The following is a 17,278-nucleotide window of genomic DNA, read 5'->3' as shown; positions in this document are numbered from 1 at the left end:
CTGCAGGCACTGGGGAGCCTGCAAGACTGCCCTAGGGAGTTTGACTCCCTGCCCAAGGCTCTTGGGACACCAAGGGCTTTAAACAGAAGCATGGCAGGATTGGATTACAATTCAGGAGTGAGCTTGGCCACGTGCAGCCTGAATGCGAGGGTCCAGAGCATTTAGGTGGCTGTGTGATCTTCAGTAGGGACCGCAGAGAATCTCTCATTTAACCACCGCCTCCTTCCGCCTTGTGTTGAAGCCTGAGGGTTCCGCAGGAAGAGTTGTGGGCAAACTGTCCTCCTGCTTAAGCCCATGAATGTGCAAGGTGATTGCCCCTGCATGGGGAGCCACTGGCCCTCGGTATTGGAAAGCCTGGGGATGTCTTCCTCTTCCCACACCTTCCCAGCCTCCCTCTGCCTTGCTCCTTGGGGTTGCTCTCCTGGTCTTCATCTCCTTCTCCCAGTCTGGTCTGAGGCATTACATAAACCCAAGTGCTCTCAACCGAAAGAACCGCATCGTCAAAGTTGTTCAAAAGTCTGCCGTCTGCAGCAGATGGCCTGCTGACATTCACAGGCTGTGTTTTGAAACTGCATCTGCTTTCTCACATTCCTGCCGTCACATAAAGCGTTATTAATAAATGTTTGCTTCAAAACTGGTGCAGTGGGTTGCAGTGTTGCGAGGTGCATTGTTCTATTAATGGGTCTGATGTTCCAAAAAGGCGTAAGAGTGTGGCTAAAAGGGGTTACTGGAACTCACGGTGACTAGATGACTTCAAAAGGCGATCCCTAAGTGCTCCCTCCCTAGAGATGCTGCTGACACCTGGTCGTCCTCCTCGTCACCTGCAGTCAGCCCCAGCTGTGGGAGCCTCTTCCTTTGTTATTGTCAAGTGGCTTTTAAATAATCCTGATCTTCTGGAACCAAATACTTCCCTGGGGGTTTGACCCAGTATTTTTATGGTATGAGTCAAGTGGACTTGGCCAGGAGACTGGGGGTTTCTGGGGTTCGTTGCCTACAATCTGGGTCTTCGGGGGTAAGTGTCTCCTTGGCTTTCCAATGTAACTTATTCCCTTCCGCCCCAATCAGCTCAGTTCAGCCAGCGATTGTAGAGTACACAGTGCATTCTTGGCCTGTGGCTTGGCCTTGGGGTACAAGGATCAACAAAACGAGCTCATGGCTCTTAAGAGGCTCACAGCCCAAGTGGGAAACCAGATAGCTGCTATAGTAGCGTGGCTGAGTGTCTCAGGCAGATGTGGGTAGGAGCCCTGTTCTACTTTCCCTGCTTGAGTAGCCTAGGATGACTGATTTTGCCTCTCTTGACCTCTGTTTTCTCATCTGTTGAATGGACACAGGAGTATCTAGTTGGCAGCATCACTAGGGCTTCACAGACTCTGCCTGTGAGAGCCTCTGGGCTGGCCAGACAGGGTTCTTGGTCCCTGGAGGGAGATGGTGTTTCTTGGAACCGCAGGAATGAGCTGCCCAGTGTGAGCTGTGTGAATTGAAGCCAGGGCAGCATCACCCCCATGCTGACCCCTCCCTCTCTCTCCCCTCTCTTTCCAGCCTGTGACCTCATGACCCAGGGGATTTTGGCCTTGGTTACGTCCACCGGCTGTGCGTCTGCCAACGCCCTGCAGTCCCTCACAGACGCGATGCACATCCCACATCTCTTTGTCCAGCGCAACCCAGGGGGCTCTCCGCGCACCGCCTGCCATCTGAACCCCAGCCCCGATGGCGAGGCCTACACGCTGGCCTCCAGACCGCCTGTGCGCCTCAATGACGTCATGCTCAGGCTGGTGACAGAGCTGCGCTGGCAGAAGTTTGTCATGTTCTACGACAGCGAGTATGGTGAGTAGGGGCAGGGGCTGGTCTGGGGCTTCGGGGTGGGGCACAGCCAGACACTGGGAGACCTGTGAGCTGGACCTTTGCTCCTGGAGGTTGAGCCCTTTGGAGAGGGCTAGGTGTGGACAGCGGTTGATAGTCTGAACCGAGTGGGTCTCTGGGTGGTAGGACCCAACCTTGAGCTTCATGAGTAGGGGATGAGCTCTGAAAACAGATCTGTAGACAGGCACTGAAGTTGCCTAGCAACAACACCTTATCATGACAGCTGAAGTTTGAATCATCTTCGAGTTTTCAATAAAATATTAATAAACTGCTGGCAGAGATCCGAAAGGCTGCATGCAGGCAGCAGTGGTGGAGGCTGGCCAGCATGGGTCCTCCCGGAAGCCTCCTCTGCAAAGTGTCCCCCTCTCGCTGGATGCTCTCCCAGCTTCCCCAGCTCCTTGCCTCCCTCCACGCTGACCTGCCCTTAGTTTTCAGGGTTTCAGGCTGGGGCAAAGGTCAGGGAGAGCTACAACCTTAATGTCATGGACCCAGGTGGGGATCGTGTGGGTCTGGGGACACAGGGCAAGGCTGGATATGGATTCTTTGAAGGCCTACTGTATGAAAAAAAAAATCATAGTTTCCTTGTTAGGAAACTAGAAAAATGGGCTTTGAAGAGATAGCTTCAGTTTTTCTATGGCTGCTTTGTGAAAACGGAGACCAGTTCTGGTCCCAAGATAAATGGTTTAAAAATAAAACCTTTTTATTGAAAAAAATTATATGTTTAAAAAAACCTGTTTATTTTTAAATTCTGAGATAACTGAGACTTACATACAATTATGAGAAATAACTCAGAGATCCTGTGTGCTCCAAAATCTAGCCTAACTGTCATAGTACACCACAAGCAGGATTTCACCTTGACACAATCCCTAGGCCTCGCTCATATTCACCAGTTTGCATGCACCTGGGCGTGTATATTCACTGTGTGTACAGTTCTGTCACGTGTGGATTCATGTGCCCACCACAGTCAGATTCAGAGCAGTCCCTCACAAGGACCCCCATGCTACCCTTTTATAACCACAGCCACTCACCTTACATCTTTAAAGGTGAGGGCTGGCGCCTCACAGTTGGGGCCAGGGTGGAATGAGGTAGACCCTCGAAAGTCCTTTTTTCCTCTCTTGGTGGAATAATCCCTTTGCCAAGACTGTAACTAAGAAGAGAAAGCAGCATATGTTTGCATTTGCCTAAATACTCTGCTTCTCTAAGACTGGAATGTTGTCTTCAGCTCTTAAGCAAATATGCTGTCTGGAGTCTTCCAGAAGGAATTGAAAAGCAAACAGTCACTGTACTGAAATTAAAATGAGGGGGGTGATGGGGACAAAGGTGGCCAGAGGCTCCAGGCGCTTGAACTGCACTCTGTCCAGGGCCTGGCTTCTCCCTCCCACCCCTGCTCAATCCCTGACTCTGGGGAGGAGTTGGAGAGACCATGTCATAGCCTGGTGGCTGGCACAGAGAAGGTCCAGAGAAATTGTCTCTCTGTGAATGAACCAACTCATTTATGAGAACATGGACCTTTCAAGAAATTTTAATATAAGGAGAAATGTGGGGGAAAGACAAGGAAAGACCTTTGAGGTAAGCTAGGAAACAGATGTTTCTTTCTGCAGATACACTCCTTTGCCCCTCTCCTCTCCCATCCAGACCCTCCAGTCAAGCCAAAAGGTGTTCTCCTGTTTTGTCACACGGAGACCTTTGCTCTCTCTTGTAGGGTTGAAGTTAGTTTTCAACCACACTGACCTTTATTAGTAATTTTATAAACACACAGGGTGACAAATAGGTTTCTTCTGGTGGACCACTGCCGGCAATTGGCTGAACCTTGATTGCTTTGTTGGGAAGGATTCTGAGGAAGCATATGGCCTCAGCAACATAAAATGCTGTGATTGCTCCATGAAGCATCATGATGCAGGGCATGGACTGGCAGCAACCCGTCCTGTTTTGCTAAAGGTGGCTGTGAAATCAAGCATCTCAGAGCTGCTTGCACATGGCTGTCACTGTCCAAGGTGCTGACCATTTGGCATTAGCCTTCCTGGAGGCCAGTGCTCTTTCACTGGTTCTATGAAGGACCTCCTGCCTTTGCCTGTCCTGGCCATTACCCTCCTGATTTGACAACCTTTGAAGCCAGGTTTCTACCCCAAACATTCTCTATAAAACATTAACAACTCCAGCTCCTGTGACTTGTTTTGACCTTGCCCTTTGTGTACAGTCAAATTTGTGGCCCATTTTTAATATGTTATTTAAGCCAAGGCTGTAGAAACATGCTGTTTGAGGCAGCCCCAAGAATTCAGAGTGTGAGTGCTCCTCAGCTTGGCTGGCATTGGCCTGTCTGAGGGCTGTGGGTGGATTTACATTACTGATACGTCCAAGACAAATGGTGCCTCCACAACCCCTCAGGGCCCTTCCTCCACCCGACCGCTGTAGCACTAGCTGCGATGAGCCCAATTAAAAAGCAAATTGAGTGTAAAGACTGTTTCATTTCTTCCAAAGTCACACAGAAGTGGGTTGGAATATAGTAACTTTGTTTTTTTGATGCTGATCTGCAAGTATCTTTACATATATTTATTTAAGCTATTCAGTAACTCTCTGAAGTGGGATTATTGCTGCATTTTACAGATGAAGATCATGAGGCTCAGAGAGATTCCTTTTGACTTTGATGCCCATGCACTTAGCCATGGCACCATCTTATTACTGTCATCTGGGGCTTGCTAGCCTCCAGCCTTCTTCTCTTATCACCAGCCAGGCAGAGTTGATGCCAAGGATGGCGTGTGTGGAATGGACTTGGCATGCCCTAGGTTTGTGCAGTCAGTCACTTGGATAAATGTCATGTGTAAGATCCTACCCCTGCAAGGTAAGGCCTGATCCTTCCTCATTTGCCCCTCAGCCTCCCTTTAAACCGAGGAATGTCCTGTCCTGGGTGGAGCCTGAGGACTAGGCATCTGGGTCAAGGGTCAGAAAGGCAAAGCAAATTCTACAACAGAATTTGGCAGAGCGGTGGGAGAGGAGTTTGTATGTTTAAGGTTTACAGAAAGCAAGACGTGCCATTTGGTAAAATTCCATTGAAAATACTTGTATGCTTGTTGTGACAGCGAAAGGAAAAATAAAAGAGAAGCTGACATTTGGGAGAGAAAATCTGTAACATTAAAATACCAAAAGTTTGGATTGAACAGAAGAGAGAACTTTCTGTCTTGCCACTTCGATTTCTGGGCTATTCGTGTGTGTTTTGGGGAGGGTGTGCTAGAAGCTGCAGCCACAATTTCTCCCCAGTGAGCACATTTGGATGAGGGATGTATTTATGGTGGGATCTTAGAAACCACTGACTCACTCATCAACAAATATTCACTGAGTCCCTACCATGCGCAACTATTTTGCTAGGTACTCATTTTAGATGTTGGAACAGATGGTTGGAGTATCTTGGCTAAAGTTGCATAGGGCTGGGATGTGAAGTTAGGACCCTGGGGCTCCTTCCTCCATAGCATCTTTGGGGTGTGATGCTCCCTGTTAGCCTCTTGGGCTAGTTTGCAGGCCTGGGATGAGTTGGCAGCAGGGATTCCACAGAAGCAAAAGCTTGGGGCTCTAAATGTGTGTCCATTTCCTATTTGTGCTTGTTTTTAAAGTATGTTTAAAAAGTTAAAAGTTGCACACTTTTACAATGTATATGTCAAGTTAAAAGAATGATAATGAAGTGAGCTCCCATGAACCCAGACCAGTTTGAAAAATGTCTAGGAGCCTTATGTGTCCTCATTGTATCATGCCATCTACCTAGGGGATCTACCCAGTATCTTCATTGTGTTCTAATGAGCTCCTTGGTTTTCTTTATAGCTTGTCATGCAAGTATGGATCCTAAAATACTTATTGCCTAGTTTGGCCTCTTCGTGAACCTTGAATATATAGAGTTAAACTACTGTACACTTTTGTGATTGCTTTCTTTTCTTAAATGTTTATTTATTTTTAATTGATTGATGATTGTGATTGCTTTTTTATTAAATATTATGAACTATTGGGCCTATGCATGTTTCACTTTATTAGATCATTTCAAATTACTTTCCAAAGCATTTCTACCTATTTTCACTGCTACCTGCGATGTATGAGCATTCTCGAAGCTCCCCAACCTCACCAACACCTGGCATTGCTTTTAGTTTGAAGATTTTCATGTGAAATGTGTCTCACTGTGATTTTGATTTACATTGCCATGATAAAAGATGAAGCTGAGCATATCTTTATGCAGTATTTTTATTTGCTCTTCTAAATACCCATGTGTAGTTTTAAATTTTTGCCCATATTTATTTATTTGTTTTTATCTTTATTAGGTTTTTATTTTTTATATTTTAAAAAATTTTTATTTTTGTTTTTTTATCATTTGGCAATTGCCTTGATTTTATTCAATGTGTTTTTAAAAAAATTTTTATTTTACTTTACAATACTGTATTGCTTTTGCCATACATTGACATGAATCCGCCATGGGTGTACATGAGTTCCCAATCCTGAACCCCCCTCCCACCTCTCTCCCCATATCATCTCTCTGGGTCATCCCAGTGCACCAGCCCCAAGCATCCTGTATCCTGTATTGAACCTAGACTGGCGATTTGTTTCTTACATGATAGTATACATGTTTCAATGCCATTCTCCCAAATCATCCCACCCTCTCCCTCTCCCACAGAGTCCAAAAGTCTATTCTGTACATCTGTGTCTCTTTTGCTGTCTCGCATACAGGGTTATCATTACCATCTTTCTAAATTCCATATATATGCGTTAGTATACAGTATTGGTGTTTTTCTTTCTGGCTTACTTCACTCTGTATAATCGGCTCCAGTTTCATCCATCTCATTAGAACTGATTCAAATGAGTTCTTTTTAACGGCTGAGTAATACTCCATTGTGTATATGTACCACAGCTTTCTTATCCATTCATCTGCTGATGGACATCTAGGTTGCTTCCATGTCCTGGCTATTATAAACAGTGCTGCGATGAACATTGGGGTACACGTGTCTCTTTCCATTCTGGTTTCCTTGGTGTGTATGCCCAGCAGTGGGATTGCTGGGTCATAAGGCAGTTCAATTTCCAGTTTTTTAAGGAATCTCCACACTGTTCTCCATAGTGGCTGTACTAGTTTGCATTCCCACCAACAGTGTAAGAGGGTTCCCTTTTCTCCACACCCTCTCCAGCATTTATTGCTTGTAGACTTTTGGATCGCAGCCATTCTGACTGGCGTGAAATGGTACCTCACTGTGGTCTTGATTTGCATTTCTAAAATTGAGTCTTTTCTTTTGTAAGTTAGGGATGTTAAATGCCTCCTTTCAGTTAGTTGTCTTAGTTCACGGAAGTTCTATACTGTATTATTATCAATTTATTCATCTTTTAGACAAATAGCTCCATTTCCTATCTCATTTAAGAGGTCTTTCCCTATCCAAATGGTATAAAGATATTCTCCTGCTGAAACCTTCGTCTCTGCTCTGAGAGCAGATGTTGCCCTCCAGCCCGAGTGTCCACAGCTAGGTCCTGGCTCTGAGTATGCCTGGATCCCTGTGGCTAGACCACCTCTCCCTGCAGCTATGGCCTGACATTCTTCCCTGACACTGCTTCACTCTGCTGTGGCCATGGAACTGATCTTATCTTAGCGGTGACTGCACAGCTTGTGATGGTGGTTCAGGAGGGCTTCCTGAAGGAGGTGGCATGTACGCAAGCCTCTAAAGGACTAGTGGGAAATAGGCAGGCAAAGGGCACTGGGGGTGGATAGGATGAAGAGTGTGCCAGGCAGAAGGAAAGCATGCTGGAAGGCCTGGGGCAACAGAGAGGGAAAAGATACGGCTGGATTGTGGGCAGTGGCCAAGGGTGAGGCTGAAGCTCGGGGCCAAGCAGGCCTTAGAGGCCTCACTGATGGGTACAGAATCTCCAGAAATCCTTGAGAGCCATAGCTCGCCTCCTCAGGTTGTGCCTCTGGGTCCTATTCATTACACCCAGTCCAGAGACCTGAACTTGGACTTGGGTCTTCTTTTTGGAGTGCTCTGGTCTTCCTGTTGTCTGTGTCCAGACTCACTGGCTTCCTCTGAAAGGAAAGAAGCTAATGCACGGAAAAGAGCTGAGGACAAATCCCAGGCCCCGAGCAGGGCCTGAACTTCCCAGGTGACCAGGTGGCCCAGGTGTCAGTGAGTCACAGTTTGTGTCTCTCCAGCCTCACTCCAAGCAGGGCGCCGTGTAAGCTCCATTGAGGCTCCAGCTCATGGCATCCTTACAGCAACCCTTCAAAGTGGGTTCATACCACCCTTGTTTTACAGATGAGGAAACTGTGACTCAGAAAAGTGAGTGGGTGGCTGGTGAGTAGGGGGTTGGCTAAGTCTGATTCCCGAAGCCCAGGTCACCCCACAGCTCTGCTCACAGCCTCTTGATCCTTGTGGCAAAGCTGTGGGGAGCAAGGCCTGCAGGTAGACTCTTCTCTTAATGCACAAGGGTTTATTGGAGCACTGTTGGTGGCCACAGATACTGCCAACAACCGTAATGGTTAAATATATTATGATACATACATAATGGGAAACTATGATTCCTAATGAACCAAGAGGCCATAGTTCCAACACGTGGTACTGTTAGCTCGCAGTAGCAAGGTGAGAACAGTGGTGTCAGTATTGCTCTGGGTAAGCAAGGTCACGTGCGTGTGTGAGCACACATACAGTCATAGGGGACAGCTGTGTCAGGGAGGGAAACACAATGACTTGGGACAAAGATGTGAGATCTGCTTTTTTTGTTTAATATCTTTAAAGTTTTCTATCAAGTACCAAAAATAGTAAGTAAATAAAAAAGAGAGAGGGTGGCCATCCTTCTTTCCTACTGATCACCCATGGTGACTTCCCTTTTTATCATCTAAGGAACAGGGATGGTAATTTCTGAGCTACAGATTAAAACCCCTGGCAGAGTTTCTGGTACGTGGCAAATGGTCTGTATGATAATAGCAAATCAGGAGTGGGGACCAAGAATGGCAGTGGTCAGTATTCTTCCTTCCCAGGGCTGGATGTGGGCATAGGGCTTGGTAGAGTCTTGGCCTGAGAGCTTTGGCTGTTTGTCCCTCCTCAGGATGGTCCTTGAGTACAGTGGTGAGGAGCAGGACTTGGGAGCAGTCTGCCTCAGCTGAATGCTGGCTCTGCTTCTATAGTGACATTGGACAAGTCACTCAACCTCTCTCTGCAGTGGTTTCCTGACCTGTCTAATGGGAATAAAGTAATCATTCCTATTTGGTGTGCTTGATGTGTGGATTAAATGCATTAATACATGCCAGGGTCTTCGTTGGCATCACCAAATCAATGGACGTGAGTTTGAGCATATTCTGGGAGATGGTGAAGGACAGGGAAGCCTGGCGTGCTGCAGTCTATGGGGTTACAAAGACTCAGACATGACTGAGCGATTGAACAACCATAAGAGCTTAGCACAGAGCCTAACACCTGAGTGCTCAGGAAGACTCCCTAACTCAGGAACTACAGCTGCTGGAGCCCCTTAGCCTCTGAGCTGGTTCATCTCTGCCCTGGCTTGTTCTGCAGCCCAGGAAACAGCTTGCTTGTGTTCTTGGTGCTAGCAGAAAGAGAGAGAGTTACAGCTCTCTCACCTGCAGGGGACACTCCAGGCCTCCCTGGTGGTGGAGGTGAGTTGCTAGGAGTCCCTGAAGGCTCACTGCTCAGTCCCAAGTGGCCCTGGTGAGTCCTCACACCTTCACAGCTGGACAGCCTGACAGGTTCCCTTGGTGAACATCTTTGGCAGTTGATCTTCACCCCAAGTCCTCCTGGCAGGAAACTCCTCAGAAGAAAGAGAATCGGACACCTACGCTTTTAACCAATGCTTCATGCCAACAAAGTCTTTCTGACGTCTGGCATAGGAAGTCAGACAACTGAGCTGCTCTGGTGCACCTTCTTATTAATAACACATATCGTATCATTATGGCATTAGTTTAAATTGAAGTAATAAATACTTTTTCCAGGTGAAATGAGTAAGTGAGTTTAATTGCTAGGAAACCTACCAAGAAGTTCGACAATAACTTTACTGGGACGGGTGTTTTGGGTTTTGTTCTTCGATCTAATTATAAAGCAGCTGTACTTCAGGGCACGTTAATTGTAGCATTTGCTGGAAGGTTAAAGTTCATTAACTCTGAAGTTCCATCACCCTTCTGTCGGACTCCGTGGTGTGTCTGAGGACATAAGGAGATGCCGGATGAAGGACAGGAAGACGAGGGTGCCAGCCCCCCCTCCCCCCATGGCCCATTGCACAGCTGGGACCAGGGCAGTGGCCACAGCAAGACCTTGGCCAGATCTACACTTCCTTCTTGCCATGCAGTACCACAGTGCCCCCTTGGAAGACAAATATGGCCCCGTTGACTCCCCTCCGGCCAACCCTGCTTCTCCAGACCTCCTCAGCCCCAGCACACAAGAGGGAACAGGTTTTGCTGTTATCTACTAGAATTCTACTAGAATCCTAGGAAGGGTATCCACAAGATGTGGCCCCAAACATCTGGAAGGACCATGGGTCCAATGAGGCCCCTGCCTGCTCTCCTAGTGAAGTGAAATAGAACGTCCTCTTCATTGTCTCCACTGAAGCATCTCGTATCCTCCTCTTTGGGAGAGCATGGCTCTTTCCTAACAGGTCCAGCAATGTCAGGAGAGTTCCTTCATTTTTTGAAGTGAACTGCATTGAGGCATAATTGGTATGCAATAGAATGCACTCATTAGCCATGTACTGCTTGATGGATTTTGACAAATATATGTAATAGAGTAACCGCTGTCCCAGTCGAGGAGCAGAATGTTGCCAGGCATATAGAAATGCCTTTGTTGTGAAGAGAGACCATCATAACTAACTTCCTTCTAGCCCCAGTCACTTTGGCAGTTGCTGGAAGACCATAGGCCCTGAAAAGAATGTTATGTGCCTGGAACCTGCAGCGTCCTCTGCTCCTAGGAGTCTTTTCAGAGACCTGGGGTGTCAGTGTGTCTGACCAGAAGACAGGGAAAGGACAGGGAGGCGTGAAAGGCAAGGGTGAGGAGGGGAGAGCTGTGGAAGCTCTGTAGCAGCTGGCAATGATGTTCAGGCTAAAGCTGTCTCCATCCAGATGAGAGCCCTGACCGTCTGCTCGCTGGCCAGAGATGACTTGTTTTCCCTTGCCAGGCAAGGTCTGGCACCTCCTTGAGAGGTGACATTTGGGTGGTTATGAGCACAGACTCCAGCATCAGAAAAGAGCTGCATGTAAGTCCCCACTCCATTGCTTATTGTGTCCTGGCTGAACTGTGGTTGCCCTTCAGAGCCTTGGTTTTCCTGATCTGTAAGATGGGTATCATAGCACTTCTTTCCTAGGTTCCTGGCAGGTCCTGGCCAAGCACATGCTCAGTGCTCTAGAGGGCTGAGAGTCTTATGCTTTAAAACTTTTCCTTTGCTTCTTACAAAGGGATCTCAGCAGATGGCATCCAGCTCCCAAGAACCCTTTTTTGAGGCCTGGGAAGTGGGTTTCCTTTCCTGGTTGCTCAGCAGGTGGGACCTAGGGGTGGGTGGTCATAGGTCTTGTGTGACTTGTGTTTAGACAGCGTCTCTGAAACAGCGTTAAGAATGCCCTTGTCCTTGGGACTCTAAGGAAGCAGAAAGGCTCTGGGAGCCCCTAAGAGGTTTCCCTCTCACAGGTTGCGTGGGAGCCTCAGATCTAAGCTCGAAGGTTCATTGTGATGACTGAAACTTTCCCCACTGCCCTGGAATACCAGCCATGGTCCTTGCAGCTGGCCTCCCTGCCCTGCTCCCTGTAACCCTCTCTCCTCACTCCACCCCATCTGCCCGCCTCCTGCTCCCTGTTGCTCCATGAATGTGCCAGGACAGTTAGGCATCAGAACCTTTGCACTGGCTGTTCCCTCTGCCTGGGACACTGTTCCCATAGATATTTGCAGGCTGCGTCCTCACCTTCAGGGCTTCAATCCCCTCTGCCCCCACAGGCCTTTTCTCATCAATTCATTGAAAAATAGAGCTCCTTTTCCTCTTGACGCCCTCTTCTCCCTTCCACGCCTTTTTTTTTCATTGAATTTATTGACATTTGCTTATTTTTTGATGTTTCAGTTCAGTTCAGGTCAGTCACTCAGTCGTGTCTGACTCTTTGCGACCCCATGAATCGCAGTACGCCAGGCCTCTCTGTCCATCACCAACTCCCGGAGTTCACTCAGACTCACATCCATCGAGTCAGTGAAGCCATCCAACCATCTCATCCTCGGTCGTCCCCTTCTCCTCCTGCCCCCAATCCCTCCCAGCATCAGGGTCATTTCCAATGAATCAACTCTTCGCGTGAGGTGGCCAAAGTGCTGGAGCTTCAGCTTTAGGATCATTCCTTCCAAAGAAATCCCAGGACTGATCTCCTTCAGAATGGACTGGTTGGATCTCCTTGCAGTCCAAGGGACTCTCAAGAGTCTTCTCCAACAGCACAGTTCAAAAGCATCAATTCTTTGGCGCTCAGCCTTCTTCACAGTCCAACTCTCACATCCATACATGACCACAGGAAAAACCATAGCCTTGGCTAGATGGACCTTAGTCGGCAAAGTAATGTCTCTGCTTTTGAATATGCTATCTAGGTTGGTCATAACTTTTCCCCCAGTGAGGATGTGAGTTCCACTCAAGCAGGGATCCAGTGTGTTTTGTTAAGTAATGCTGCATATCCAGCATTTAGAATACCACCTGGAACATAGTACGTGCTCAAGAAGTATTCCGTATACGAGTGGATTAATGTATAACTGGGGGCATTTCACTGACTACTTATTTTTCTAGGAAGCGTTTGTTTCTTTTTATGAGATTCCCAATTACAACAGTAATATGTCACTTCACGGAGTCCAAAGTTCAGGTGAAACCTCACCCTCCTCCACTCCCACCAGATCACCAGTGTGTTCGGCCCGCTGAGTCTGTCTACACCGTCCTCTTTGGCAAGAGTGGAGGGAGCACTCATGCACTCCACAAGGTGTGGGGCTTGGCGAGATTTCAGATGGGCCCAGGCTTGAGAAAGCTTTCCGCACAGTTTCACAGGAGGATTAAACACAAAATCCCTGTGTATATCGCAGTTCGAGGTTAGCAGTGCCGCTGAAGTTTTGTGGGTGAGCATTTTGGGAACCTTGTGTTCTGTTCCTGCCTCAGCCTTTTTTCTCCCTCATCTCTGGACTGTTGACAAATCTTTCTCATCCTTGGTTTTCTCATTTTGTTAGTGGGGATAATAAAAATGCCTGCCTCAAAGGGTTCTTGGGAGATTGAAATGAAATGAAATGATGGATATGAGAGTGATTACTCATTTGTCTCTCTCCTCTTCAGTACCCAGGACAGTGCCCCAAGTGCTGGCATGCGATTGCAGAGCCTTGTAGCCTAAACTACTCCCCAGCCCATCCCAACTCTGCCTTGGGAGGCGGTGGGTTTTGAATTAGCTGGGAGCAAGAAGGGCTTCATCAGGTAGAGGAGGGAGGAGGGAAATTCCAAGTAGGGGTAAACCTGTGTGCGAAGCATCAGGGTGTGAAATAGCGCGCCGTGTTCTGGAAAAGGAGGGTTTGGAGGACCAGCGGCTGTGCTGAGAGCTGGAAGTGATGGAAAGTGTCAGAGGGAAGGGTGGGCAGGGGCCTCAGGCAGCCTGGCTGGGAGCAGTGAGTGGTTGATTCATTGTGTCCACGGCAGGGCTCCCCCCTTTAGATGTGAGCTGTGCTGTGTCATCAAGGCTCACCCTCCCGTGGGAACTCTCCTGTCTAGTGAGACACTTAGGAACAGAAGCCTGTTCTCCTGGGTTGCGTCACCCTGGAATGTGACAAGAATGAAATAGCTTGTACATTGTGTGGCCAGTTCTCCACTGTACGAAGTCTGGGGGTTTTGATTTTGGGGGTCAGCTGCTCACCCCATGTTTCCCACTGGAGGCTCTGAGAGTGACGACAGAAGATGGGGCTGGGGGTGGGGTCACACTTTCCCTATAAATAGCATATGTCTCCTTCCAGGGTTCTGCTTTTCCAGTCTCTTGCTGGAAAGTACCCTCCAAGTCACCTGACCTGGTACCTGTGAGGGCTTTCCTGCTTCCTGCCCCGACACGCCTGGTCCCAGGCGGAAGCCTCCACCTGGGCCTGTGAGGGCTTTCCTGCTTCCTGCCCCGGCACCCCTGGTCCCAGGCGGAAGCCTCCACCTGGGCCTGGCATGCTGTCAGGACTTCTGGTTTATTATTTTGGGATGCCTTGTTTTTCTGTTTGCTTATTTGTTCATTTATTTCTTGCACACATCCAGAGAAGGTTTGCAGAGGCTTCTAATGAGGCAGCGGCAGTCAGAAAATAAATACAGGGCCATAGTGGCTGTGCTGCCGGCAGGGTGGCAAAGATCACTGTGGGCATGCTCTCCTGGCAGGCGGGAAGTGGGGAAGGAAGCCATGGGTGCAGGGCATCTGCGTCCTCTGAAAGGAAGTACCAGGGTGGCTTGCTTCTCAGAGGGACCAGGCTTCTCCAGCACTTCAGAGAATTCCCCCAGCGGGACCTGGTCTGTGCCAGGAACATGGGAGACAGGATGGATAGTAATTCTGGCTCAGCTTCAAAGCAACGCAGAGGTGGGTTTTGTTTGACTGTTGCTCACAGTTCACTGACTATGGGGGTAGTCCTAGGCTGAAGCTCACGATTCTGGGAGAGTGAGGGTCTGACAGCCCTCACATGAGCTTCCTTTAGGCCGGTCTTCATGGAGTCGGTGGATTCTTGTTGCCCACTGAGCGAGGCCCCCTCTATCTAGTCAGTCCAGTTTCATTGGTCAGACATCCACTGAGTTCCAGGTGCTGTGCTGGGAAATTGGAAGTGAGGGAGGCAGGCATGGCTTTTGCCCTCTTGGCCCCAAAGCTAACTACTGTCAGTGGGGAAGAGGGTTGTGATGGAGGCTGTACTATCACAGCCGCTGTAACTGTGGCTGGGAGCTTGGCCTGCCCGGCAGAGCCTGGGAAGTCTTTTTGGCATGGAGTTCAGCCCTAGTGGAGTGAGGAGGGCTGACCTGAGGGGAGGGCAAGATGGGCGGATGTGGGGGTCCAGGGGTGAGAGAAAGTAGGGATGTTCCAAGACTTTGAGGAAGCTATGCCTGGCGGGAGTCCAGTGTCTGTGATCAGGGACCCAGATGAGGAGTGCTCGGCTTGGGTGGCAGAGGGACTGTGTATTAAAGGCAGCGGGGGACCATGGAAGGGCAGGCCACTCTGCTTTCTTTTCTCTGTTGATATTTCTCTGAAATTAGTCTTTTAAAAAATATTCGTTTATTTAATTTTTGGCCGTGCTGGGTCTTTGCTGCTGCGAGGGTTTCTCTCTATTGGCGGCAAGAGGGCCTCTCATTGTGGTGGTCTCTCTTGTTGCAGAGCATAGCTCTAGGGCTCCTGGGCTTAAGTAGCTGTAGCTCCTGAGCACAGGCTTACTTGTTGTGGCACGTGGGCTTAGCTGCTCCATGGCATGTGGGACCTTCCTGGATCAGGGATCGAACCCCTGTCTCCTGCATTGGCAGGCAGATTCTTCTCCACTGAGCAACCACGAATGCCCCTGCAGTTAGTCTTTTTGCCATGCCACATGGCGTGTGGAATCTTAGTTCCCTGAGAAAGGATCGAACCCACACCCCTGCAGTGGAAGTATGGTGTCTTAAGAACTGGATCGCCAGGGAAGGGCTTGAAATTAGTTTTGATTGTATAAGTAATACCTGAAACGAACATGTATTGTGAAAAATAAAATAAACTGCAGAGGCAGTTAAGGTGAAAACCATATGTCCTTTATGCTCCCTCCTCCACGTTCCTCTCTAGAGCTAAGCTAAGGCCTTGTCTGGGCTCATCACTTTCTTATGTGCAAACATTCGCCTGGAAATATGGGGAGCTTTTCCAAAGCAGAAGCTTTGGCCATGTACTTTTCACTTGAGGTGCTTCAGAGCCTTCACTCTGTATCAGCCCGTTTGGTTCTCCCCTGTTCTTACCTGCTGTCTGACATCTTGCAGAGTGGGGTTTATGGATCCCCTCCCTCACTAGGGTGGTTTCTGGTGACTTTGCTCTGACGAGCAGCGCTAGAATGCACACCCTCGAAGGCACAGCCTTGTGCATGTGCCCGAGTATTTCTCTGGGCTGGATTGCTAGAAAGCAGAGTTGCTGAGTTGCAGAGAACCCTGTGTTTTCCAGTTAGGAAGCTAGAAAGATAGTGCCGAGGTGCCAGGTACCAAAATAAGGCAGGCAGGAAGAGAGAAGTATTTAAGTGTTTTGAAGAACAGACCCTGTTCTGGTCCCTGTTTTTTCTTTTTTTATGGTTTAGAGGAAGATAGTTTCTTGAATGTCATGTTGCTGAGAAAAAATGTGATTAGACAGAAAGTCAGGGACAAAATCCAAAATCAGAGAAGCAGATGCGATAGAGCAGGGGTCCTCTTAGGTGAGCAGCAGCTCTTGTGGAATGGAGTCAGCTACAGCTCGGTGGGGATGAGCGGGGGAACAGGGTGATCCTGTGGTGCGTCCTGCTCCGAAGGGGTCTCACTGGTGGGTGGAGCCAAGCTGACTTGGGTTTGCGGAGGAGAGACCCAAGTCTCAGGAGGAGCAGCTGACAGTCTGGAGTTGGGGAAGGGCTGATGTGAGCCGAGGGCTCCAGCCTGCTCTCAGTGGTGCTAGGACTGGACCTGGACTAAGGGGGAGGTGGTACAGGAAATCAGGAACTGTCCCGCTGCCAGAGCCCCCCGGGCCGCTGTGGCAGGAAGTGTCCCTGTCCCTCGTCCCCCCATGTTGGGGGTGGGGAGCGCCCTTGGGTGAGTCATTAGTAACCAAAGTTTCTCAGGTGGCGCTAGTGGTAAGGAATCCACCTGCCAGTGCAGGAGCCGCGAGAGATGCGGGCTCGCTTCCTGGTTGGGGAAGATCCCCTGGAGCAGGAATTGGCAATTCACTTCAATATTCTTGCCTGGAGACTCCCACGGACAGAGGCACCTGGCAGGCTACAGTCCATGAGGTTGCACAGAGTCGGACACAACTGAACGTCTGGGCGTATATCCCACGGAAGAGGTCTGTCTTGTCTCCCCTTAAAGGCCATTGGGCTGAGCTTAGCTTATGGACCATAAACAGAGTGAGGAGCCCTGCGCGGCTTCTCCCAAAGGAAGGGGGTCGCACACTTCCTGTGCTGTGACCCTGTGCCGGATGCCTTCATGGTTCTTTCCTGTCTCATAGCCACTCAGCAGAGTCAGCGCCTGCGCACCAGCTGGTCTAGGAAACTGAGGCTGGGAGGGATTTCAGCTGCAGGTGGTGATTTAAGTCTCAGACTCTCCCTCTCCTGATTGCCTCTCCACTGCTCCAAGTGACAGATATATGTTCCCCTGGCGTGATGGGGGGGACATGTGACACCTTGAGGGCCCCTGGGTCAGGAGATGCTGCTGCGCGAGCCCTCAGGAGGCCTTTCCCGGCTGCCCTGCCCCTTCTGCCTCACCCTCTACCCCTCGGACTACA

At 49.1% G+C, this 17,278-nt stretch overlaps 1 protein-coding gene across 2 annotated transcripts in view; it reads left to right on the top strand.

The window, feature by feature from the left end:
* Positions 1-17,278, top strand: part of GRID1 (glutamate ionotropic receptor delta type subunit 1) — a 689,685-nt gene that overhangs the window by 143,980 nt on the left and 528,427 nt on the right. For both annotated transcript variants that reach the window (XM_027962365.3, XM_042241196.1), the window contains exon 3: positions 1,540-1,824. In XM_027962365.3, the coding sequence (XP_027818166.2) occupies positions 1,540-1,824 (285 nt within the window). The remainder of the gene's footprint in view (positions 1-1,539; positions 1,825-17,278) is intronic.

Source organism: Ovis aries, chromosome 25 (assembly GCF_016772045.2).
Source record: "Ovis aries strain OAR_USU_Benz2616 breed Rambouillet chromosome 25, ARS-UI_Ramb_v3.0, whole genome shotgun sequence".
NCBI classification, from domain to species: domain Eukaryota; kingdom Metazoa; phylum Chordata; class Mammalia; order Artiodactyla; family Bovidae; genus Ovis; species Ovis aries.
This window is presented reverse-complemented; position numbering and strand designations above follow the sequence as displayed.